At 40.5% G+C, this 26,522-nt stretch overlaps 1 protein-coding gene and 1 pseudogene across 3 annotated transcripts; one reads left to right on the top strand and one right to left on the bottom strand.

Moving 5' to 3' along the window:
• Positions 1-26,522, top strand: part of LOC144930532 (uncharacterized) — a 256,857-nt pseudogene that overhangs the window by 21,366 nt on the left and 208,969 nt on the right.
• On the bottom strand, positions 644-26,496 carry ZBTB49 (zinc finger and BTB domain containing 49). 3 transcript variants are annotated; one of them, XM_073342509.2, is made up of 8 exons: positions 26,384-26,496; positions 23,361-23,533; positions 18,395-19,500; positions 11,271-11,317; positions 5,474-5,547; positions 4,413-4,495; positions 4,161-4,322; positions 644-1,818 (listed from the first exon to the last, which is right to left on the bottom strand). In XM_073342509.2, the coding sequence occupies exons 2-8, from the start codon at positions 23,510-23,512 to the stop codon at positions 1,145-1,147; spliced, it is 2,298 nt and encodes a 765-aa protein (XP_073198610.1). In that variant the 5' UTR covers positions 23,513-23,533; positions 26,384-26,496; the 3' UTR covers positions 644-1,144. The 3 variants fall into 3 exon arrangements, with proteins under 3 accessions (XP_073198610.1, XP_073198611.1, XP_078708709.1); XM_073342510.1 differs by lacking the exon at positions 4,161-4,322 and having other exon boundaries at positions 26,384-26,462; XM_078852583.1 differs by lacking the exon at positions 11,271-11,317 and having other exon boundaries at positions 5,474-5,543; positions 26,384-26,462.

Below are 26,522 nucleotides of genomic sequence, written 5' to 3'. Positions count from 1 at the left end.
TTTTCAACACAAGTGAGGTACCAAAGCCTAACAAGAAGCAAGGTTATCACATTGGCTAGGGGACATCAGTGCAGAGAGTTATCTTCCCGTGCACAAATCCAGAAGCTCCTTATAAAGAAGCCAACAGTATGCCCTCTAGGTTATAAGAGTCTCCAGACACCAAAAAAACTTCAAAAGAAACAAGATTAGTGGGAGTCATTTAAATTTCAAAGACTTTAATATCTGTAAAGACGTTTTGGCACAAAGCCTGAAAACGCACTTAAATGGTTTGTAAACTTGCTTGGCCTGTAACACTTGTTTGATGGCAGCAACCCAGTCTGTGAGGCAGGACCAAAGAGATACTGAAAATGAAAACCATCAGCCGAACACTAAGGCCTCTGGACAACCTCCTTTGAGTCCATTAATCCCAATAATTTGCCAACATTTTCCATTAATTTACCAACAAACATGACAGTTTGTTGGTGCACTGACCATGAACTGTAGTGCAGCTCTGCTTGTCTTAATAGCAACAGTGTGAGAGCCACCAGGAATAAATGGAATTATACTGTTGAAATAGCTACCAACAATTTTCATTGCGTCTTTACTAATTCAGAAAAGTGCAACACACTGAACAATTAAGATGTTACGTAAAATAACTTCCCTTTATTCAAATTAAATTATCATTTCTTTACTGTGTTCTACATTCTACAGATAAAACTTCTGTGCAAAATAGTTTATAAAATACGACAAAAGGCTTTTATTGTAAAAATAAAGTTTCTAGATATACAATTACTTTGCACTATTGACAAATATTGTACAGTATTTGACAATCAGTTTTAATATGTCACATTACTTAAATATATGAAGTCATGTAAACCAATGAACTTACTGATAAGCATTCCATTATTGGTACTTCAGCTTTTTGTGACTGGAACACTATTCTTTTCCCACACCTTACCCTAAGTACTGATTTCGCTTACACACTCTCTATTCACCTTTGTGCACTTTAATAATGAAACTGGGCCTTGGAACAACTCAAGTTCCATTGAAGGATAGAGCATGCACAATCAAATGGGAGGAAGTGAACACTAGCTGGAATATGTGGTCTTAGTCTGGTAAATTAAAACAATTCCCCTAAAAGGTTGTGAATCGGTAACATGAACCCTCATTGATCCAACTCGCTTTCATTCTGCAAGGTCTTCATAGCTAAGCCCCACAAGGTCATACTGGAAAAGAATGGTCCCTCATTACTCCTATATGCAGCAGAAGATGCACGATTGCCCAGTGGGTCACCACAATGACCATCCAGGGTTGTCATTGATGAACGAATCATAGAAATATTATCGGACTGTAGGGGTTCTTCTGCAGATGATACATCTACCTCTGTGTAAGTGAAAGGTGGCTGAGGAGTTTGTTGTGTCTGAGGTTTTGGGAGTTCAGCAGGATCCAGACTCAATTTCTGCTGGATTGTAGACTCCTGGTGTTGAATCATTGACCGCAACTTGCAATAAGATCCTGCAGAACTATCAAATTCATTAGCTGAATTTCCAGCTGGACGAACAGGAAATTTAACAGATACTGGTAACAAAGTAACAGACATTTCTTGGGCAAATGAGTCGGAACCCTGAGATTTCTCAAGATCAGAAGTTTCAATTGCCTGAGTAAATTCCTCTAGAGTATTTGATCCCTCATCACTGGACTTGCAGTGCATTTTCTTGTGCCGCCGCAGAACAGCAGAACGAGTGAAGCATTTGTTACAGGTCTCGCAGGTATAGGGCTTTTCTCCTGTATGAGTCCGCACATGTCTGCGTAGGTCACCAGACCCTGCAAAACACTTTCCTGAGAGACAGAAGTAATACTTTTAGATTTTGTTCCTCTCAATGTGAGTGCCATGAACATGTTTGATTAGAGGGAATATCAAGAGTTTGAGTTAAAACTACATATCAATTCCTATTGTGTCATGTTCTCTGTCTACAACAGTCTCAGACTTGTTCCTTCTATTTTTAAAACTCAATTATTTGTACTTTTCTTCTTCTTGACCCGACTTGCTCTCCTGTATTTCCATATCCTTCCGTTTACAGTCTATAGTCTCAGAAATCCCCTCTAGCACTGGAATGCTGTGACAAGCATTAGTAGCAACCGCTTTTCTCAGTTTGTCTCTGTCTTTGCTGAACTGAATCCCTTTGATCCCTATAGTAGCAGTCTGAGGAACATGGCATGTTGATGACATTTCAAAATACATTTTTCATAAAAGAACTGCACTACCTCAAATACACCTTACAATAATTCCCTCAGTACAGAGGTACTATTGGTCAGATACTACAGGGATGGGTACTGTTATAAAAACTTAGCTGCATTGATAATGTAAACATAAAACCCATTTTGGCTATAGAATAATTTTCAGTGTTGCAATTTTATTATTGCTAGGAGCATTCAGGTACCATGAAAAACTATCAACTTCTTAACATGCAGTATTTACATATTTTCAAAATAAACAGAAGCCAGAGGTAAAATAACTCTTATAAAATTATAGACAGCAATATAGTAAGTGACTGAAATTGGACAAAGATACCAATGTCATAGTGCACCAGGAGAAAAGGATGTTTCTAATTTCTAAAATTGCTACCTTAATTATACACAGTGATTCTGAGATTTTACATTCTTCAAAATAGTATAATTTGACTTTATATAGTTTTGTCCATATTAATGATTGTTTTAATGCTGTACTTTATGTGGACAGGTACCATGAAAATAAAATGTGTTATTTGAAAGCTTAGGAAATTGCAGTTGATCTACTAGCCATTCATTTAAATATATTCTTATTTTTTTGCCATTAAACTTTTGCATACACCTGTTTATATTAATCTCTAATTTTACAAAGCCCAGGCTTTTCTGCATAGCCAATTATGCTGCACTATCACTGGGTCAGTAGGTGTTGAATTTTTGCATATGGTGGACTATTTCTTAAGAGGTGGATCCTCTTGTGGGTCATTTTTGCGCTCAGTCTAGATTTCACACCTTCTCTGTGGAAACCAGATGAACTCGCTATAAGAAAAACTAATCAGAACAATATTAAAGTTTAAAGTAAGCCTATTTTAATGTGATGGGAGAAAATGCTTGCTTACGCTTACTCTAATTTGTATCTGCTGTTTGTTTCCTCTGACTGGGTGAAAGGCTTTACATTAGTTAAGACTCACCTTGTTGCCTCAAGACCCCCATGCCAAGACATACTCTAGTTAGGTGTTTTTATCCTGTGTATTTGCTATCCCTCTCCAATGTTGGTGTTCTTTGAACATGACTGAACTTACACCAAAAGCAACAATAGTCACAGGCAGATAATTAAATACCATTGCAGGATGCTGAAAGGTGCTTGGGGTGTGAGATATTAGATGATCAATAAAACCTCTGTAAACTCACAAGCAAAGATGAATCGCTATCAAAGACAGCAGCTTTGCAGACCACCAGGAAGTGGGATCCATCTGATACAATTTGAGAACTAATATTCTCAGCTATGACCCAGTTATGCTTTATAATTCAAAAGAGCCTTCCCTTTACAAATTAAAGTGAAGGACTAAAGGTTGCTTCCAGCTTTCACTAGGATTCAGTGAGATCTCATTTGAATGTTGCAACCAAATGTTTAGGACAAAAGCACTAAGGCTGCTATTTCAACATACTTCTTTTGGAGGGAGGCTAAGCATGTCCTGGTGATAAACAGAAAGTAAATCAAAGCTCTGAAACAGCTATGATCAGTATTGCTGTTGAAAACCAGACTATAGGGTCCAGAAAGAAGATTCACCACTTTAAACAACATTCACTCTTCCAGTTTCCTTTCTGTATTCTCCATTCAAAATTCACTTGTGATCTCATTTGTGCTCAGCCTAGCACTGTTTTAGGCTTAAAGAAAAAATAACTACCGCATAGGTGATAACAACAGGGCACTTTGTTGAAAAAGTAACATTTGTACCATCAATAATGTTAAAGTCCTATGTATGAGATGGTGTAAACAAGTAATAAAACCAAGCTGAAAACGATTTTAACCATCTGCTATGCCCAATAGAAGAGATCCAGGAAAGGGTATTTCAATCCAGTTTTACTTTGTCTATTTCCAAGTCATCAGTGAATAAGGTGAATTTCCACTAGCTTTTAAAAATAAATATGTATGTATTGTAAACCTTACTTACCACATGCTGAACAGCTGTATGGTCTTTCTCCTGTGTGTCTAATTCTGTGCTTTACTAACTTCCGTTGCATGTTAAATGACTTTCCACACTCATCGCAGGTGAATACTTTATCTGCTGTATGGGTCTTTTTGTGTTCCTTTAAGTTACTAAAGTTACTAAACCCTGGAAGAATGTAACAGACACTAAGATTAAGACGACTACTCACATTTCAATCATAAACCCTAAAGACAGAAAAAATTAATTCTAGCATACCTCTGCCACAGATATCACACAGATGAGGTTTTTCTCCAGAATGAATAATAATGTGACGCTGTACATCACCAGAAGCAGCAAACCTGGAACAGAATTTGGAAACTCAGTTAAAGTGTTTCTACATACCTACTACCTTCCATAGCTGTGTATCATATGGGGAGCAGCTGTTATGCATGCTTCATCAGCCTAGCAAATTCTAGAATGCTTAGAGGACTGTAGTCTGAAATATTAAAAACTCCTAACACTAGATGCTATTAAGGGGACATTGTCAGGTTCAAAATATTTTTTTAACAAACATAATGCCTTAAATTTCAAACATCTATTTTAACAATCAAATTTATTTTTTGCCATTAATACTATTTCTTTAATTTTTGTATTTTGCCCAGTTTGAACAAAAATAGACAAGCCAGTTACAAGTTTGTGTATTTTCTGTCATGTGCTGAATGCAGCAATATTTGTGTTATAAAGACTTCAAGGAAATATTTTAAAAACTCAAATAAAAATAATGAAGACCTATCTATTGACCATAGCTTTTGTAAAATTTAACAAAACCCTAATCATTCTGAGTCTAAATCACGACAATGTATAGCTTTAAAGGAAAAGCACAGAACTGTGCGTACTTTGACTCAACATTTCCAAAAGTTCTGTTAAGTTAAATAGTTTAATTAGACATTGGATATTTTTAGTTAATTAAAAAGTTGCCAATGAACAGAAATCCAAATAAGACCATATAGACTCACCAGATGTGCTGATTTATGGGATACGGCACTAAAAATATATTTGCGTAAAGTAATTTAACCCATCATTCTGTACTTGCTTTTAAGAAGCAATTCCTAATGTTAATCTCTTGTCATTTACCAGTATCCAATAAAGGCAGAAGTGCACAAAGAGTGATGGGCAAATAGACAATAGAAGCCTATGGTGGTATAAATCAACACAGTCTACTCCTGTTACCTAAACCTTGGCCTCTGAGTTGTTATAAGGGTTAAGAAAATGTTTTATTAATACAATCTTAAAACACTGACATACTAACTGTATAGGAGATTAACAACTGTACTAACCTTTTCCCACAGATTTCACAAATATATGGTTTTTCACCAGAGTGCCGACGTAAATGAGTCTGAAGGTTACCTGCCTGAAAAGATGGGAATAAACGGTTTAAAGAGGCCAGAACTAGCTAGTTGGTGTCTGTAGATGAAGAGGTGTAAAGAACAGAATCCAGAAGCTGGCTTTCAGTTCCTAATTTTAAAACGGTCAAGCTTATGCACCATTTGGAGAATGAAGAATTATGCTGTTTGATCAAGAAATACTGTTGTCTACACTAATAGCCAGCTATCTATCTATGCAGCTATAAATTGACAACAGCAAATTGGGAAACAGAAAAAAGAGCAAATTAAAAAAAAGAAAACCGAAGCCCAGATTCAAACAATTTGGAAACAAGCTACATCTGAAAGACTGATCCTGTTAAGTGTGAAAACCTAGAACAACCACCAGGATTACAGTCATGGGGAGATGATTACTTACCAGTAATTAGATTTGTCTTAGTCTCCTTCTCTTCCCTATCCTACAAATAAAACACCACTACATCATGATGTATGACTTCACCTACCAGGAGGCAAAGAAAAATGGTCAGTTATTATCTATATATAATGTACTCAAGTCTGGGGGGAGAGATAGCTCAGTGGTTTGAGCACTGGCCTGCTAAATCCGGGGTTGTGAGTTCAATCCTTGAGGGGGCCATTTGAGATCAGGGCAAAAATTGGGGATTGGTCCTGCTCTGAGCAGGGGGTTGGACTAGATGACCTCCTGAGGTCCCTTCCAATCCTGGTATTCTATGAAAAGCCACACATATTTACCCCCAACAAAAGAAGAAAGTAGGATAAGGAAGAAGAGAAGACTATGAACAAAACAAATTACTGGTAAGTAATTTTTCCTTGTACATCTTCCATCTTCCCTGTCCTGCAAAAGTCATGTTGGCATATCAAGCAAGGCAGATAAGAAACCCAGAAGCATGAAGCACACTTCTTCCTAATAACTCTTTGGCCTAGGCTAAACCTAAAACTTAGGTCAACCTAACTACATCGCCCAGGGTGGGAAAAATTCACAGCATAGTTAAGCTGACCTAAGTCCTGGTGTAGAACCATTAGGTCGAGGGAAGACTTTTTGGAGGGATGGATTAACTACAGCAACAGAAAAACCCCTTATGTGCTGGAGCAAGTATCTATACTGCAATGCTACAGCACCAAACCTGCAGGGCCATAGCTGTGTCACTGTAGCTATAGTGTAGACACAGCCTTAGTAGTGAAGATCAGTGATGGCTCTGAATAGGTAATCAACTGAGACTCCAACTGTATATGCAAGACATAGACATGTTGGAGGGAGGAACCCCAAACATTGTCCAGGAATGTTTTACTTGAGCCCAAGCTCCCTTGTTAACACTTGGCAGCCTTTTTGCAATTCTAGAACTGTTAAGGAAAGCAACTGATTTGGCTTTATTTAAATACAGCTCGAGTAGGAAATGTAAGATACATCTCTCTTATTAAGTGTACAGAGATTCTGGATAATGACCTTTATTCAGTAACCTCCCTAGATAAGGAAAGATCAGAGAAACTGACCTCAAGGCACACACTCCTGACTCTCTCTCTCCTTGAAATCCTCGTAGGCAATGATATTAACTCTTGACAACCAAAGTTTATGGATATAACGTAAGGTGGTGAAAGGAACTATCAGGGGATTAAACAACAAAGAAAAGATTAAACTGATTGCAAAGAACCCATACAAATGAAAAATGACCATGGACTGCACCCTGAAACAGCTTGCTTTTAACCATTTCAAAGTCTTTCAGAAAGAAATCAGATTGACCCTTATGCTCTCAGTCAAAGAGTCAGAAGGCTGAAATCTATAACAGGAAAGGGAACTAGGACAGATGTTCTGGAGACTCACAGAGTCTATGAGCAGATCTCTGGAGCTCTGAGAACAATGGGCATCTCGACTAAGATAACCTCTCCTTTGTATAACCTGACCATGTAGAACTGGGGTTTGGGAGAAGAGAGATTCTCCATGCAGAGGCACAACTTGGGAAGCTTGAAGTACACACATCACAGAATCGGCAGAACCTCTGTTTCCGTTGTACCACAGAACAAACAGGAACATAGGGATTGTCTGCACTTGAAAGTCATTTCAGATTAAGGTAGAGTGTGAATTTAAAGCGCAATAGCTATTCTGGAATAGTTTCCCATTTGGACATTCTTATTTTAGAATAAAAGTATCCACGGGGAGCTATTGCGGAATAGCTATTCTGGTTAATTTCCCTATGCAAATAAATCCATAATCCTTGACCCATCCCCTAAGGATGCCAGGTCAATGAACTTATTATTACAAATTCTGATACCTTTGTTACAGGGGTAACGTGAAGACTGGAGGAGGAGGACAGAAGTACAGTAGAACACCAGAGTTATGAACAGAGCGGTCAACTACACACTTCATTTGGAACCAGAAGTACACAATCAGGCAGCAGCAGAGACCAAAACAAAAAAGAAAAAAAGAAGAGCAAATACAGTACAGTACTGTGTTAAATGTAAACTACTAAAAAAATAATGGGAAAGTTTTAAAAAAAAAGAAGATTTGACAAGGTAAGGAAACTGCTTCTGTGCTTGATTCATTTAAATTAAGATGGTTAAAAGCAGCATTTTTCTTCTGCATAGCAAAGTTTCAAAGCTGTATTAAGTGAATGTTCAGTTGTAAACTTTTGAAAGAACCATAACGTTTTGTTCAGAGTTATGAACACTTCAGAGTTACGAACAACCTCCATTTCTGAGGTGTTCATAACTCTGAGGTTCTACTGTATATCATTGTCCTATCACCTTTGGCCTGATCCCTGGGCTTTAACTCTGCAAAGGAATAAGACTGACTGGCTAGGAAGATGAGGGATAGGCGGAGACTGGGCATTTCAGTGAAAGAAAGAGATATTAAAGATAATGGGATGGGATTTCTGAGCCTGACTGATCCTGGTTGCATTCCACACATTAACTCAGAAGAAGAAAAGGACAGTTGATATGATCCTTTTACAAATCTTTCAGAATGAAGTGAGCTGTAGCTCACGAAAGCTCATGCTCAAATAAATTGGTTAGTCTCTAAAGGTGCCACAAGTACTCCTTTTCTTTTTACAAATCTTTGTGACCAAAACAATCTCAGGCTCAGGTGGCATGTCTTAGGGAGCAGACACTCACACAAAATGTCCTGAAAGAGACTCTGCCGAGAAAGGTACAGAAGAGACCTGCAATGTTATCCTTGATTGCAGAGAAGAGGTTTGGCAAAAAATCATGCAGAAAAGCAGCTGGTATACTGATAGTGAGGGGAAGACATATGCTGGGAGGCAAAGGGCCCTTTCTCAAAGTCAAGGTTAGTGTAAAGTAGGTTCCTTTTGCTCATCTTCTTCCTATATCCAGTCTCAATTTTTACTATTTTAATCTTCCATTTATTTCTAAGTACAAAAAACAATACTGATCCAGCATCTGCTATGCACTTGGAACTGCCATAGACGTCAATAGGAGTCCATGAACTGGACCGACGTAAGACTGGGCCCAAAAGCACAGCAGATGAAGGCTAGAGAAAACAGTGCTGTTCTCATACTTCATACGTATAGGCTGTGACAACAAAGAAAACAGAGGAAAGTGGGAGGAACTAGTCATTATAAAGGCAGAAGTAAATTTTCTTTGCACCTTACTTCTTGGTAGGTGGAGTCTTACAACATGTGGTTATGGTATTGTATTTGCAGAATGGAGAGAGGAGAGAGATATGATAAAAAGACTGATACCTGGAATTTCACTATTTCACCCTTCATTTGCTAATATTCATCAGTACATTAAGCCAAGAACAACAGAATTTTAACCACTGCTTTTGTAAGTCACAACACGTTTTTGAGATGTTAACATAAGGAAAGAATAGGGAGGGAGGTAAATTCCACTTTATGAACAGGAAACTAGTTGTAGCACTTGGATTGCATTGTGGACATTATATTTTGCAAACATGCATACCCTGTATTATAATTAGTCTATCAGCACCTTCAGGAGATTAAGATAGGAGAGAAAAACTGTTTAAGAGTAGTTAAAATGAGAAATCACAGTTTGCAGTACCTTTTGTCAACAGATGGAAAATTAAAAGAATTCATTAAAAACAAAGTCTGTTCCATGAAAAATGTTTTAAGTTGGTCATAGCTGTGATACATACTTTATTTACTGTTTCCTCTCCCCTCCCACAAATCCCCCTTCAATAACTTAAACTAGCCTTGCAAAATGCTACTCCACTTGCCTGAAGCAAGAAATGTTTTATGGTCAAATAAACCAACCATTTTTTCTTATCCTCATCAACATGAAGGGCAGCAATACGTTCTTGCAGCTAGGCTGGTATATCTTCACAACAATTTTGAAAAGCTGCTTTTAATGGTTAGACCCCTTCTGATACTTAGAATTTCAGTCTTCAACCAAAAAAAAAAAATGTTTTTTCTATGGCTAATATGCACTCAAAGCTGTCCAAAATGACTGGACAAGCACAACTGAACACTGAATGTAGGGCCGGACCTCACACTTCAGTTATTAAATCTATCCCAGTATAAAACATGCACTTGACTGTTTCTCTCTCCCACCTCCTGCTCATCCCCCTCTTGTAAAGTGTAAGTATTCTGATATAAATACAGGGTATCTTATGACCAAATAAAATATGGAATAGAGTAAGACAGTGAGTACAGATAATAAATTACAATGAAAAGGTGGAGTCCTAAATTTTCAGAAGTGGTCTCCAGTATTGCTGATGCAGTTTTAGGGACAAAACAAACTGTATCCTTTTTAACAGCCTCCCTGATTGTACCTGTAAGTCAAGTAGTTAGGTGCCTGATATGTGCAAATACAAGTGAATTTAACAGTACCTGCAACTTTGCAATTTAAATATTGGAAGTCAAGTTGAGGCGCAGATAAAATTCAAGGCCAGAATACCAGGAGGGAAAAAATCTGACTTTTATTTCTTAAGTAAACTTAAACTGGATTATTGTGTCAGGCTTTGGAACCATTTGAATTTCAGATAAAAAGAAATTAGTCTGATTGTATTTATGCAATTATCATCTACTCAATGTTTCGTATTTGGACCTCTGGAGAAGTCTGTATTGCTACATTTGGTGTATAGGAAGACTATAGGGTTTGCAACAAATTATATATCTGACTAAGAGGTATTTGCTTTATAGCAGTGGTTCTCAACGTGTGGCCCAGTCAGCACAGAGCTGCAGCCCATTTGACAATCTCAGGCCCAAACAGGTGGTATTGGATGCGGCCCACATAACAGATTATGGGCCACATATGCGACCCATGATGGTAAACAGGTTGAGAACCATTGCTTTAGAGTATGTTAAAATAATAGTATGCAAGACTGACTCCACAGTTCCTATAAACACCACTCAAATTGTATTTCTAGATGAGGTACATATATATTTTAGGCCCCACATTGTTATAATTTGGCAGTGAATGTACTCTAGATTTTAAATATGCAGAGGACTTTTTTTAAAAAATCTACATAGCTAAGCACCCAACCGCTGAGAAAAAAGCATGAAAATTAAAGACAGATTGAGGGAGAGGTGATAGAACTGCTACATAAAAGTCAAAAGGCAGAAAACATCTTAAAGAAACCTAGAAAACTGTAATTTGTATTTTCAAAAGCCACCAAAGGTGGCTAAATCCTAAATTTAGGATTGTAACATTGGACAAAGCCATGTCATTTATATCACTGCAAACAGAACTAAGTTTACTTTTAGAATCAAAACATGGATGCATTTAGTTTAACTGTAAGTATCATAAAATAAAATATTCCCACCTGTGAGAAGTGTTTCCCACAAATGTTACATTCAAAAGGTTTCTCACCTAAAAGGAGAAAAGACAGAACATAGCATATCTAATAGTTTCAACAGAATACAAATGCTTTAAATTGGTATACTTCCCTCTAAAAGATATAATTTAGATACAACTTAAAGCCAAAAGGACACTTACCGAAGTAATTTAAAGAGAAAATTAAATAGGTATTGTGTTTCTGTCATTTACCTCTTAAAGGAGAATCTCTTTGAAATATAATTTATATTTCACAAACAAATAACTAGTAAAAAATGGACACGATTAGAAACGTTCTTAACATTTATACTTTCTTCCTTGCAGCATAAGGGTGAGAATGAGAATTATAAACGCTTGAAGGAAATGTGGTAACTGTCAAATTAAGACAAAATTAAAAGGATCACATCAGTTTTACACACACACACACACACACACACACACCCCTGACCTACAGACTAAAGCTAATCATTCACAGAGAAATCAAGTGTGTGTGAGGTCTTGTACTCTCCCTTTGCAAGATTCTGTACACTTGACAAATCAGCTCCAATTGGTCAGAGACCCTGGAAGCAATCTACAGCCAGTGACTTCTCACTAAAAATAAACTGTATTTAACTGCCTTTACTTTTGCCCTCTAACCCTTCACACTTAGTTGTCCTTTATAATAGGATCCGACAACTCACTTGAGCATTTTGGTCAATAAAGAGCTTTGATGTTTCTCAACCAGGTATAAACTGATATTTCAGTCTCTCTCAAAATTATTTTGTGTAAGAAGCTTGACAAATAGGGAAATCAGTCCAATACACTGTACTTTTTGAAATGTAATTCCACCTAGTTATCAGTTTGAATCAATGTATTCTCTTTTCCACCTATTCCATAGAATCACAGAATAGACTCATAGAATATCAGGGTTGGAAGGGACCTCAGGAGGTCATCTAATCCAGTCCCCTGCTCAAAGCAGGACCAATCCCCAACTAAATCATCCCAGCCAGGGCTTTGAAAAGCCTGACCTTAAAAAATTCTATAAGGACATTTAGTCACTAAATAGTTCTGCCACAGTTCTCCGTTTTAAAGGGTTTCCTAATTTTAGATAATGGGTAGTTTTCACGACTGCATCTGTGATTTAGGAGTCTAAATCCCATTTTCAAAGTGACTAGGGCCAGATTATTAAAGATATTTAGCTGCCTAGAGATGCACTTAGGCATTTAGGGCTAGGCTTTTTAGGTGCCTAGAAAATCACTGTGATCCACAAAGCGTGGGTTAGGTGACTAGGCTCCCTATACAATGAATGGGGATAGATGCCTCAGAATGGGATTCACAATAAGCAGCATGCTAGGCAGCGTGGGGCAGCTCCTCCCCCAAGCAAGCCAGTGGGAGAAGGCAAGAGGAGTGTTTGCTAAACCCTTCCAATCTCACAGAAACAGGCACTTAAGACTGGGCTGCTGGGAAGCTCTTCCCTTTGCTTGGGATTCTCAGCTGCAAACCCTCTCTTGAGATTAGGTACCTATGCTATTTTAGGAAGAAGCCCAGAGAGGGGAGGACTACATCCCTCATTATTTTTAGCCCAGTGGATAGAGTACTCATCTGGGATATAGGAGAGCCTGCTTCAAGTCCCCTCCTCCACCTGAGGAGGAGAAGGGATTTGAACAGAGTTCTGTCTCCTTTCAGGTCAGTGCCCTAACCACTGGGCTATAGGATATTCTGATGTACGGCCCCTTCAGTCTCAACTGCTGAAGCTGTTCCATTGTGGATAAATAATGAAAGCATCACTGATGGAAAAGGGGGAAAATAGGAGGGAGAGAGAATATGACTGTGTATCCTAGTGGTTATAGCATTCATCTCTGAGACCCAGGATCCAATCCCTCTGCACCAATGACTTTTTAAAATTTATTTTTACGCAATGGAACAGTTTCAGCAGGAGAGATTGAGGGAGCCACACATCTTTCATAGCCCTGAGAAGTAACAGATCCCCATTCAAATTCATTCTCCCCTCAGGTCGAGGGGGGGACTTGAACCAGGGGTCTCTGACACCCCAGTGAATACCCTAAAATTTATGAGGGAGGTCCTCCCTCCACCCACGGCTGTTTTGTGTAAGCTCACCTATTGTGTCCCGATCTCTAGTAGGTGAGTTCTGAGCACTTTTACCAGATTGGGCTCTGCAGACAAATCCAGGAGAAGAATGCCTATTTTCCTCTGGTTTGAGACTAGCCCGTGGCTCAGGCATCCAAATGCCTGGAGTGAGGCAGTAGCGCACATGCTCAGAAGCAGAAACACAGGTGCCTATGAAACTTTTAATAAAAAAAATTAGGCACTGAGCGAGTTTAGGTACCTCAGGTTTAGATGGCAACTGGGCAGGAGTTTGTGAGTCCCAGTGAGGCCTGATTCTGGGATTCACGCAACTAAAGTGGCCGTTAGTCACCCAGGTCCCTTTGTGAATCTCGCCCTTTCTGGAATTTTCAGAAGTGCCCAGGAACCTGACTTCCAGGGATTTCAATGGGCGTTAGTCATCTTGGCACTTCTGAAAAATCCCACTAAGTACCTACATACCTTTAAAGGTCTAGCCCTTTGGTACCAGGGAACCGAAGACTCATTGAAAGTCAAAGGACTAAGGGACTTTTGAAACTTTCACCCTATACCTGGTTTCTGAACCATCACTGACGTGGAAAAATAGTCTGTTATCCTTGTCTATCACTTCCCTAATTTTGCAGAACATCAGTCATACCATCTGTGACCCTGAGAACCCGTCAATGGCAACTGGCAAAGGGTTCATTCACTGTTCTGTAACAATAACCCAGGACAGGCCTAACAAACTCACTACACCCAACAAATTGATTTCATAGTATTTATCCAAAGAGCGTCAAGGGAGGTATCTAATAAAAGCTTATGTCATACTGATCTTCATAATGATTGAGAGATGTATGTATGGATGACATTTAAGGAGCTGTGTGTATATACACAAGAAAATATATTTTAAAGTCTGAGTCAAAGCATGGTTGACAAGCAGATTTTGACCAGACAAAGGATGTACATTCAATCATTTGTCTTGGTTCACATGTAAAATAAGTATTGTATGTCAACACAATGGAAGCCCATCTGCATACAACATCATGGATGTGAATGCAACATGGAGCCAGTGCATCAGGGAATAAACCACAAAGGTCATCCTGACTCCGGGGATAAAACAATGAATATTGGGGATATAGAAGGCAAAAGGACCTTTTTCATCCTTCACAGAGGAAGTTAAAAGGAGAGCACATTTTGCATTTATTAAAGGGAAATCCCAACCATGTTGGTTGGAGATGCTGTGAGCTTGCTTAGGGTGAGATTAAATATGTTAGACAAGAGTTTTAACCTGTTAAAAGTTTAGACTCTGCGAAGCATGAAGTTATACTTTTTGTTTTATATGTAACCATTCTGTTTCCATTTGTTATCCTTACTCACTAACTCTTAAATCTTACCCTTTGATAATAAACGTATTTTCACTATATCTCAGCATTGTGATATTATATTTGAGCTGATCTGCAGTTGAATCAAACAAGCTGATATGTGCACTGTTCCTTAGGAGGTAGCTTACCTTGTAATTTCTGAGAGTGTCAAATGGTTAAGGGCTGGATATTGCAGGGGAATGCTTCAAGGGGATTTGGGGATTGGGATGCACCTATTGTAAACCTACAAGGCAAAGTAAGGGCTGGGAGAACCCTGAAGAGATTGTTTCCAGTTGACAGACTGGTCGTGTCAAGGGAATTGATGTCCAGTTAAGTACAAGAAAATCTTCCGATCATTTTGAATACCCTGCTTCTAACACCCAAAAAGCTACACTGATTGTTAGCAGAGCTGTTGTATCTGACCTAGGTTGTCAAGAGGGCACTAAGAAACTACCTCTCTCCCTAGATACCCAGACTATAGAGGGATTTGTAGATTAATGTACCAACACCTAATGCCCTGAGCTGTACACACAAACAAATAGGAAGCAACCCATTACATGGCGCACAGGTGTAGTATGTTCAACAGAATTCACACCATTAAATAGATTGAGTCATAGAATACACATGACATAGGAAGATACTTAATAGGGTAAGCAAACAGAAATTATCAAATTCTCTTCCCTTTACACCCTGGTGTGTGTCCTCTTCCTTTGCCTTTCTGTTTAGTATACCTCCTACTGCTTTAGCCACCCACATGTCCTTGCTTTGTCTGTCTCAATTTCCTATTCCTGTGCGGCTATATCCCATTCCCAGCACCCCATTGACAGTTAAATGGGGCAGAGCACTGAAGAATTACATGATGTACTTCCCACCTCCCCTCCCTCTTTTTAAAACTACATAACAGGAGAATGCTGCAGAAGTCAGACGATGCCATCCCACCCAGTAGCCTGCAGTAGCTATTTGAATTGACTACGAAAATACAACAATCTCTAGAGGAATGTCACATGGAAGCATAAGCAGAATTCTGCTATCTGGTGTTCTATTCATTTCTCGGGTTATTTTGAAAAACAAGAGTTGGAGGAGCAAGGTTTCTGAAAACAACATGGAATTCCTGTACACAACTTCAACTCCCGCACGTGAATTAGCAGCGTACAGGACAGAACAGAAAACCAAATGGGATCAGTCTTGTTACATTTTATATAGTTAAGCTGAATGTGTGTGCAGCTGAAACTGCAGTTAAAAACAGTATAGACTAGCTTGACTGCAGTTGGATTGTGTGTGAATACATGGATTTCAAACAGGAGTGGTACAGTAACACCATAAAGATTACACGCAATGAATGTAAATAACCATGTAAATTTATTATTGCAACCCTGTCCTCCTTGGACCTCCCCCTGTTCAGTGTTCCTCACTGCACTGTGTCTAAAATGAAATTGTAAGATGTCAACCAGAGATCATGTTTTGTTTGCTCTATAAAGAACATAGGTCTCGCTGAATAAATAACAGTATATTTCATGAAATCCTGAATTTACAATATACACTTTTCCACAAACAATTTAAAGTGGTTTAGTAGATTGGTATGCCATATATTTTTTCTGCCCAGAGAAACCTATAAAGAATTAAAATCTAGTGTTTGGGCAACATCATTTTAAAAAAATACTCATGTGAGTGAGAGTTGTAACATGAACAACCGGAAAACCTCACAAAAACTGAATGAGACCTTTTGGAGTAGACCCTATGATGGAGAAAGTTCAAATTCTGTGCAATCTAACAATTTATGGAAATCTAAATTCCCATTACTAAAGACTATGATTTATAAAAGAAATGAATGCATGCTAAAACAAGGGCCACATTTTCTTTGACTTTTGCGCAGAAAATGCACATTCACTTGTCAGATAATATTTATTTGGCGAGATGAACCCTTATGCATTTGTAAATTATGTCATTGGCTATTGGAATATAAAGGAAAAGGAGGGGCAGAAAACATCCATTAGCTGAGTCCCCACGAAAGACACCGTGGTAAATGATTGAAATTAATGGTATTGCTTGAATAGCTAAGCCAGTGGTCACCAACTGATCAATAGCGATTGACTGGTCAATCCATGCCCCTGCAGCGGGGGTGGGGGAGGCTCCACACTGCTCCTGCCTGCAAACACCGCCCCCGCAGCTCCTATTGGCTAAGAACGGGGAGCTGTGGCCAATGGGAGCTTCAGGGGCAGCGCCTGCAGAGAGGGGCAGCACACGGAGCCACGTGCTCTCCCAGGGGCCGCAGAGGCACGTTGGCCCCTTCTGGGAGCGACATGGCTACGTGGTGCACTACTGGCGGGGGGAGGGGGTGCGTGTGGGTGTGGCTTGGCTCATGATGGGGAGGAGGTGCCGATGTGCCTGAGTGGGACTGGGGCAGGTAGGGAGCCTGCCTTAGCCCCACTGTGCCACCAACTGGGAGCCGCCCGAGATAAGTGCCCCCCCTTCCGGGGCCAGCACCCTATACCCCATCCCTGAGCCCCCTCCCAGAACCAGCATCCCATACCGCCTCCTGCACCCCAACACTCTGCCCCAGCCCAGAGCCCCCTCCTGTACCCAAACTCCCTCCCAGAGCTTGCATCCCCTGCCCCAGGCTCAGTCCAGAGCCCCCTCCCACACTGCGAGCCCCTCGGCCCCAGCCCAGAGGCCAAACCCCTGCCCAGTGAAAGTGAGTGAGGGTGGAGGAGAGCGAGCAACAGGAGAGAGGGGAATGGAGTGAGTGGAGCGGGGCTTCAGGGAAGTGGGGGGCAGATCCTGGATTGCCCTTAAATTCAAAAAGTGATCTTTGGAGTAAAAAGATTGGAGACCACTGAGCTAAGCTAAAGTTTTATAAAAGGTTTTTTGAATAAATTTACTGTAGTTCTACAAATTTATTTGTTGGGGACATTAAACATTCAGAGTGATGAGCTAAAAAGTTAGAGTGGGTTTATTTTTCACTGTGACAAAAAATACTAAGCTGTGTTTTCTGTTTTTAGAAATCACTCTGTGCTTGATTTTAAAATGAAGTTATCTGAATGGATATTAGAAGTGTACAGTCAAATTGTTCAAACTCCCTCATTTTCTTTACAAAGTACATATGTCCACTAGGACCATAGTATCCACTAAAAATCTCGATAAACACTGTAACTATCTACCACAGTGTGTTTGGCACTGTGCAAAAGAGAGGAAAAGTTCCTACCCCATATGATTTACAATGGTCTCAATTCAGTGTGAAATACTACAAATAAAGGTACGTCTGCTGGAATTTACAGATTCTTTAACTACAAGGTTTCCCTCACCCACATCCATTTGTACTGACTTTTCTCCATACATCTATGCTTTGGGGAAGTTATACACTCTGGGTATAGAGCACAAAAGGTGTCTCCTTTAAATGTGAGGAAAAAATATGACGTTTACATTTAAATATTACAAAGTGTGCTTTTGAAGAAAACCTTAGAAAATTTAGTTGAGAGAATGGAGAATAAATTGAATCTAGAATGCTTTTCTCTATTAACTTAATATATTCCTGTAACTGTCTTTTTCCCTACATCGCTTCCCATAGAAAGTACATTTTTGAAAGTGAATCCCTATGAAACAACTGTCTTTGAACCAGGAGGAAGTCTGGATGTCATTTTCCTTTTTATCTCGTTATTAAATATTTGGTCTGCAAGCAGTAAAATAACTGTACCTGTATGAGACCTTTTATGGAGCTCCAAATTGCTTGGATGTTTAAAAGCCTTTCCACATAATTCACAAGTATATTGCCTCTGTGACTGAAGAATCTGTGATTGCTCATCTTGTTCTGAAGGACCTTGAGGTCTTTCCATTTCAACAGTTTGTTCAAAACTCTCTGAACTCACAAGATCTTCAGTTTCTTTTTCTTCAACAGCATTAATATTTGTCATATCCATGGTACTTTCATTTACACATTCAATTACCCTTGTTATACTGTTGTCATCTCTCTTAGGTTCAGACAATTGTTCTGCAGACTTCTGTGACCTTAGAAAATTCAGTTTTTTAAGGTGTATTGCCTTTTTTAACCGCATCTGTTTGGTAGGCTGCAAAGACGTGCTTTCCAAATCTTGGTCTGGTGCAGATTCATTCAAGGACTGAACCAGAAAGTTGGAGGGTAAGTGGTCAGAGGATTCTAAAATACATTCAGATTGATTGACAGTACAAGAATTGCTCTCTACTGTACTTAGTTCAGTAGATGTATTGAAAGCAAAGGATTGTTCTGTTATTCTCTCATGGTTGGAACATGCATTCTGCTTGTAGAACTGCTTGCTATAAAAGTTGCGCAGTTTATAATAGTAATTTGGCTGTTTAAATGGAAGCTCTGTGCAATTACCATCTAGGGAGTCCTGTGTCTGTTTCTGTACATCACCTGAGGAAGTATGAAGATTAATAGATTGTGATCCATGGGAATGGTGGTCATCCAACATTTTACTCGCTTGTGCATCTGATGAGCATTCATGCAGTAAGTTAGTACCATAACTTTCATTCACACAGTTAGTCTCTGTAGCCAAAGTACTTTGCAAGGAGAACACACTATTGCAAGGCATGCTGGCAGGAGGCTCTACAGCTGTGGAGGATTTTAAAAAAGTGTGGCAAATGTTCAGCACATTTTGCACTTGCAGACATTGTGCAATATCCAACATAGCTTGTACATTGTCCTGGCTAAGATCAAGGTGCGAAGTGTACATGAAGTCCAAGATCTGGCCTATGCCACCTACGTTTTTAATGTCCAAGTGAAAGACATCATTCTTCTGGCCTGGAGAATTCTGAAATATGGTCCTGATGAAATAAAGCATAACCCTTTATAATATACAAGCACATACACTGCTAGTTTGAAGAGCTTTTTTATAAAATATCTATCAAACACAATATCCTAACCAATGTTCCCTCTAATTTTTGACAGGCCGTGTGCGCAAAAAATTTCTTCTGTGCAAATTTTTCACAGGATGTGCGCGCAAAAAATTTCTTCTGTGCAAATTGTGCTTCTGTGCAAATTTTTGTGTGCACAGTGTTTTGCCGTGTGCGCGTTTAGGATCTGTGTGCATGTGCACACGCGCACAGCTTAGAGGGAACAGCGATCCTAACACAATGTGAATCAATAACTCGATATGCAACATGCGGCTGAGAGACAGTTGCTCTGGTACTTACTGATAAGACTTTTGAAACTGCTTGTAATTAGCCTAACTCTGCTCCCTTTGAAGCAAATGGTAGTTTTACTGTTGACTTCAACAGGAGCAGCTATGCCACTGTTGAGTGCTTTTGAAAATCTCACCCTACACTTGTAATATCTTATGTGCTTTAAATATCAACCTTAATGTTGATGTTAGTGGACTGTTTGTGCAGATGTTAGTGGACTGTTTGTGCAGAAGTGGATAGATTGAGAAGTGGCCTTCCCCTTCCCTCCTGGCAAATAGAATGGGGAGCAAGAAAGGAAGCTCTACATTTAGCTAATCAAAATGAAAATAAAGATGGAAACCCACAGTTCGGAAAATCAATGTGCTCCCCCTTCCAGCAACTAAGCCTTTCCTTCAGGATCTGCTAGTGAACCTCACTGGGGCTCATCCTTCTTAGAGCTCTGCCTAACAAGTAGGTTTAAGTGGCTGGTAAAATGTTCAAGCTGTGGCCATATCCATAGAATAAAATCACTTTATATGCATACTACTGAAGCCTACTGTAATTCTGTTTTTATTTTATTTGTGCTACGATGTTGAAAGGACCCTAAATTAATTGGGCACCCAATGCCCATTGAAGTTCAATGGGAGTTGGGCACCTAACTCCCTTAAATTCAAACTTGACGGCCAAAACTCTTTGGGCATGAGTCAAAGTTTATTTTTACAAAGTTACAGTTTATTATTGACAGTGCTCATGACACTATAACAGATGGAGAAGCATCTGAACGTCAACTTTCCTTCCCCTCATAAAGTCACTATAAACTACCTTCTCCCAGTTATTGTTTTTATATATGTATTATTGGTATCACAAGCTTTAGAGATGGTGAGAGAAGAAACAGGGTAAAAAAAACCCCAAAACCATACCAGACGATTCACTGACAGGCAAGGAAAATTTTGTTGCCCAGCATCCCAAGACAAGTGAATATTAGATGCTGCTTGCTGCAAGGGCTACTGACACACTTTAAAAAGTTTCAGATGCATTGACTAGCACATCAAGAAATTTCAGTGTGTGACTCTGTTCCAGATACAGATTCGGAAAGGCTAAAAAAAGAAAATTGTCCTCCAGCTCAGTCTCCTTTTAAGCACCAAGCAGCAAAAGGGGATGATCTGGTTGTCTGACACACTAAATCTCTCACCTGGCTCTGCTCACCATACTGCAATCCTATACTGCACTTTTGAAGGTCTAAATTAGCTGTTACCATTCAAGAAAGAGATCTTGGGAGTCACTGTGGATAGTTCTCTGAAAACATCCACTCAATGTGCAGTGGCAGTCAAAAAGCGAACAGAATGTTGGGAATCATTAAGAAAGGGATAGAGAATAAGACAGAAAATATATTGCCTCTATATAAATCCATGGTATGCCCACATCTTGAATACTGCCTGCAGATGTGGTCACCCCATCTCAAAAAAGATACAATGGAATGGAAAAGAGCAACACAAATGATTAGGAGTATGGAATAGCTTCCATATGGGGAGAGATTAATAAGACTGGGACTTTTCAGCTTGGAAAAGAGATGATGAAGGGGGGATATGATAGAGGTCTATAAAATCATGACCGGTGGGGAGAAAGTAAATAAGAAAGCATTATTCACTCCTTCTCATAACACAAGAACTAGGGGTCACCAAATGAAATTAATAGGCAGCAGGTTTAAAACAAACAAAAGGAAATATTTCTCCACACAACGCACGATCAACCTGTGGAAATCTTTGCCAGAGGATGCTGTGAAGGCCAAGACTATAACAGTGTTCAAAAAAGAAATAGATAAACTCATGGAGGATAGGTCCATCAATAGCTATTAGCCAGGATTGGCAGGGATGTGTCCCTAGCCTCTGTTTGCCAGAAGCTGGGAATGAGCAACAAGGAATGGACCACTTGATGATTACCTGTTCATTCCCTCGGGGGCACCTGGCATTGGCCACTGTTGGAAGACAGGATACTGGGCTAGATGGACCTTTGGTCTGACCCAGTATGGCCGTTCTTATGAAGGAGCATGCATTACTATTACAGTAACTCCTCATTTAACGTTGTAGTTATGTTCCTGAAAAATGAGACTTTATGCGAAACAATGTTAAGCGAATCCAATTTCCCCATAAGAATTAATGTAAATGGCGGGGTTAGGTTTCAGGGACATTTTTTCCCCAGACAAAAGATATTATATGCATATACAGTATAAGTTTTAAACAATTTTAAACAAACAGTTTAATATTGTACATAGCAATGAATGATTGTAAAACTTGGCTGAGGTGGTACAGTAAGAAGTTGGAATATTTCCCAGGGAATGCCTTTCTGCTAAATGATGAACTAGCACTTGGCTGAGCCCTCAAGGGTCAATATGCTGTTATTAACGTAGCCTCACACTCTACAAGGCAGCATGGACTGAGGCAGGAGGGAGGAAACACAATAGATGCAGGGCAGTAGCTGCAAACACTTCCCTGCAAAAACTGAACATGATGATGAACCCACGCTATCCAGGTGGAGCGCACCACTCCCTCCTCCTGACAGCACATGCACGGCTGCATGGGCGCTGACTTTCCAAAGTGCTTGGGGGTGCGTGCATGAGTGAGAGAGAGAGAGACATGCATTGCCCCTTTAAATACGCTGAGTATGTTGCCCTTTTAAGTAGATCAGCCAGTTCAGACCGGAAGCAACAGCTTCCTGAAAGCTCCCCCAGTTCTGTTCCCAAGCCCTGTGACTGTCCCCTCCTCCACTTTGTGGAGAGGGGGTACGGAGCGGGGACGGGGCAGAACAGGGGAACATCCTGACATCAGCACCCCTCTCCCACCCTCCCTCAACAAGCTCCCAGGAGCAGCTCCAAGGCAGAGGGCAGGTCAGGAGCAGCATGGCAGTGGGGGGACGACCACCTGAACGGCTGCTGGGCAGCTGCTGAGCCACATACCTTACAGGGAATTTAGGGGAGCTGCTGGGGGGGGGGGGGCTGTGAGCCCCCCCCGTTCTAATCCCCACGAGGAGGGGTTGCTCTTCTAGAGAATCCTGCAAGCAGTGGACAAAGCAGGCAGCTGCCAAACAAGGTTACAAGGAAGCATTGCACAACTTTAAACAAGCATGTTCCCTAATTGATCAGCAACGTAACAACGGGACAATGTTAAGTGAGGAGTTACTGTACTATTTATTTGTACTGCAGTATTGGCAAGAGCCTCTAACCAGAGACTGGGGCCCCACTATGCTTGGCACTGTAAGTATATAATGAAGAGAGATCTCAAAGAGCTTACTGGCCAAATATGTACAATTACAAAATAAATTAGGCAGACCATATTTTCTAATTAGACCAAATGTGAGATACAGATTATCTCTGGACAAGTAATCCAAGGTCACCATAATTTTTAATTCCAGCCTGTGATTAGGCATTACTACTTTGTAACTAGCATAAAAGTTCTCTCCTCAGAGATTAAGACATCAGTTATATAGTATCCTGTTAATTCAATAAAAATATATTCCCAACTACATACCTGAAATACTGACTGAAAGCAGCTAATACATTTTTATGTGCTTTGAAGCAGACGCCTTTTACTACCAACATGCAGTCACAGAGAAGGCCTTGAATGCGCTGTTCATGTAGCTGCTGGAGAAGATGACAACTATGACTAGCAACAGTGTCCATGCTAGAATACCAGTTGATTACCTACAATACAATAAGATAAAAATACTCTTGGGATTAAGTTTTAAATTAAATATTGTATTTGCAGAACAAATTTAAAATGACATTAAAAATTAATGTACTATTTTCCCTACCTCGCAAGGGAAACAGAGCTAATGCAGATGTCTAATAATATTTGCAAAAAGAAAAGGACTCCTTGTGGCACCTTAGAGACTAACCAATTTATTTGAGTATAAGCTTTCGTGAGCTACACGAAAGCTTATGCTCAAATAAATTGGTTAGTCTCTAAAGTGCCACAAGGAGTCCTTTTCTTTTTGCGAATACAGACTAACACGGCTCTTACTCTGAAACCTAATAATATTTGGGCCATTTAAAGACAAATGAAAAAACTGTAGGTGATTAATGGCTGTAGCAGTACAGACACAGAAAGTTTTATTAAAGTCAATATTTCCTATTACAATGACATTTTGCACAAATATCTACTAATGGAGATGCTGCAAATAAACTGAACTTTGTAATCATACACTTTCTTTATTCACTTAAATATGTATTAGACTTTAGCAAGCAGAACACAGAATATCCACAAACTTAAAAGCAAATAGGCATTTTGTATTGGAAAAACTCAGTTTCTTAATTCTCTAAACACAGAATAGAAAATCCTGAAAAGACCAAATATATTTATATTTATATCATTTCACTTATAGTTCTCAGATAGGTAAATTATAATAGTATTAGACAAATTCAGGACTCTCATTTGTACTGGGAAAAAAGTTTACATCATATTTAAAGTCTCTTCAAGCTGTTCACAAGAGTGACCTGGAACAGAAAATATCTAACATTTGTTCCCAAATGAACAACTGTATATAATCTATGCTTTAACTTAATTTTTGCCCACGGGAAAGGAGAGGGAATCTCCCCCTTTCGTATGTTTTAGAAGTAGGAGAGGACAAAGAATCCAATCTTTTAGGGGCTTCTCTTCACTACTGGATCTCGCAGTGAAAATTAATTGGGTCACCCACCAAAATAAATTTGCATATACGCCGCATCCTACAATTAAATTAGTTATCCATCACGTTCTCAGGACTACTAGGGGGCACCATCCTGGGACTTTTTTGACATGTCTCCTTTTAATGCATCCTAATTATATGCAGCTTCTCATCTGCTATTACAGGGATGGCCAAACTTACTGACCCTCCAAACCACATATGATAATCTTCAAGAGTTTGAGAGACGGGCATGCTTGCAAGGGCTCAGGGCTACAGCCCTGCAGCAGAGTGGGGGGGCTAGGGTCTTCTGCCTTGTGGGGATGGGGGGTGTTGGAGGCACCTCCCAGGGCTCGGGGTTTCAGTCCCATTCCTTCTGTAGCCTCCAGCCCCAGCAGGTGTGCCCCGGGGGGCTGAAGCCTTCAGCGCCAGCAGGCGCCTCCCATGGGGCTGAAGCCCCTAGACTCCCCTCCCTGTTGGGCAAAAGCCCCTAGCCCCACCAAAGGACAGAAGCCCTGAGCTCCCCCTCTTCCCCAGTCTGGTAGGCAGAGAAGGGGGACAGCATGAGGAGCTACCCGAGCAGGACATTAAGTATAAAAGAGTTGCGGTTTGGCCACCCCTGTGCACCTTTTGTTAAAATTCCTATAAGAGATTCACCAAGTCACTAAAACTTACAAATGGTTCACTGAAAACCCCTTAAGCCTATAATAGTTCCTAAAACCTCTCCCTGCTCCAAAGGATCTTATAGTTTATTAAAGCAATCTGTGACCTTGGTGTGTGTGTGCTTAAGGACAGTGAGTGCAAGTGCCTCGCTCCCCCAGGGGAAGGGAACCCAAAGGCTCTGCAAGCCACTGCCTTATCGGGAGTAATTTCAGCAGCACACTAGGCTTTGTTTTTCTTTTAAATGTTCATTAAAAGTCTCCATGAAGTCTGAACATGGAAGGAAACAGCCTCAGGTATAACACAGGGGAAGGCAGACAGGGAAAGGGTTTGCTCCAATGTTAGCAGATAAGGAATATAAGAGGGACACTATCATCATGTGAATTCCCACTTTAGCACTAGCTACAGGGTTAACATCAGTGTGTAGAAGTGAGGGAGGATCTGGTCTAATGTTAGTGGGTGTGGGGAGGAGGATATACAAGGTTTATGCTAACCCCAATATTACCCCTAGCTACAAGTATACTATGAGGGGGAAGGACGTCACTCGTCTAATGTTAGTGAGTGGGGTAGAGAGATATGCAGTGGTTGTGCTAACCCCCAGATTAGCCCTACTTGCAGGGCTAACGTGAATGTGGGTGGGTGAGAAGAGCTGGTCTAATGTTGGAGGAGGGGGGGACACGCAGGGGTTAGCTCCACATTAGCCCTCACTACACGTATAACGTGTAGGGAGTTGGTCTAATGTTGGTGGGCAGAGAACAATATATATACATGCCATATACCCCCAAGTCAGCCCTAGTTACAGATATAATGTAGGGGACTAGTGTAATGTTGGGGACGGAGGAGGGAACATACAGGAGTTATATACGAATCCCCAGGTCAGCCCTAGTTACAGATATAACATGGGGGGCTGGTGCAATCTTGGAGGGGGTTATACTGAGCCCAATATTACCCCCAGCTACAGGTATAACACAACGAGGAGTCCTTGTGGCACCTTAGAGACTAACAAATTTATTTGGGCATCAGCTCTCGTGGGCAGGACGGATGCTGCTCCAGCGCTGCCGGGTACGGGCAGCAGACTCCAGGGGTCAACTGCGGAAACACTGACCCTGACGAGCGTGGCCGGGCGGCCCCTGGCCCGGCCCCGGCCCCAGGCTCCCAGCACGTGAGGTCGGGGATCTGCTCCTTTCCCTAGGGGGCCGCTCTAAGGTCTCCTCCCACCCAACCTTCCTACCGGCTCCGGCGGCTTCTCTCCTCCATCACCGCGGCCGCCCCATGCCACCTTGATCCCGATCGGGCCACTACCCTCCCGCCCCGGCACTTCCGGCGAAAGCACTTCCGCTTCCCCGCGGAGGAACGGGGGAGAAGACTGG

This window comes from Lepidochelys kempii, chromosome 4, assembly GCF_965140285.1.
Source record: "Lepidochelys kempii isolate rLepKem1 chromosome 4, rLepKem1.hap1, whole genome shotgun sequence".
NCBI lineage: Eukaryota > Metazoa > Chordata > Testudines > Cheloniidae > Lepidochelys > Lepidochelys kempii.
This window is presented reverse-complemented; position numbering and strand designations above follow the sequence as displayed.

Excerpts from the sequence above, each read along its gene's own strand:
- ZBTB49 (XM_073342509.2), bottom strand. The coding sequence starts at position 23,512 with ATGGACACTGTTGCTAGTCATAGTTGTCATCTTCTCCAGCAGCTACAT. Across the intron at positions 19,501-23,360 it reads GCTTTCAGTCAGTATTTCAG|GACCATATTTCAGAATTCTC; the intron begins GTATGTAGTTGG and ends TTATTTCATCAG. Across the intron at positions 11,318-18,394 it reads CCATAAAAGGTCTCATACAG|GTGAGAAACCTTTTGAATGT; the intron begins GTACAGTTATTT and ends TTCTCCTTTTAG.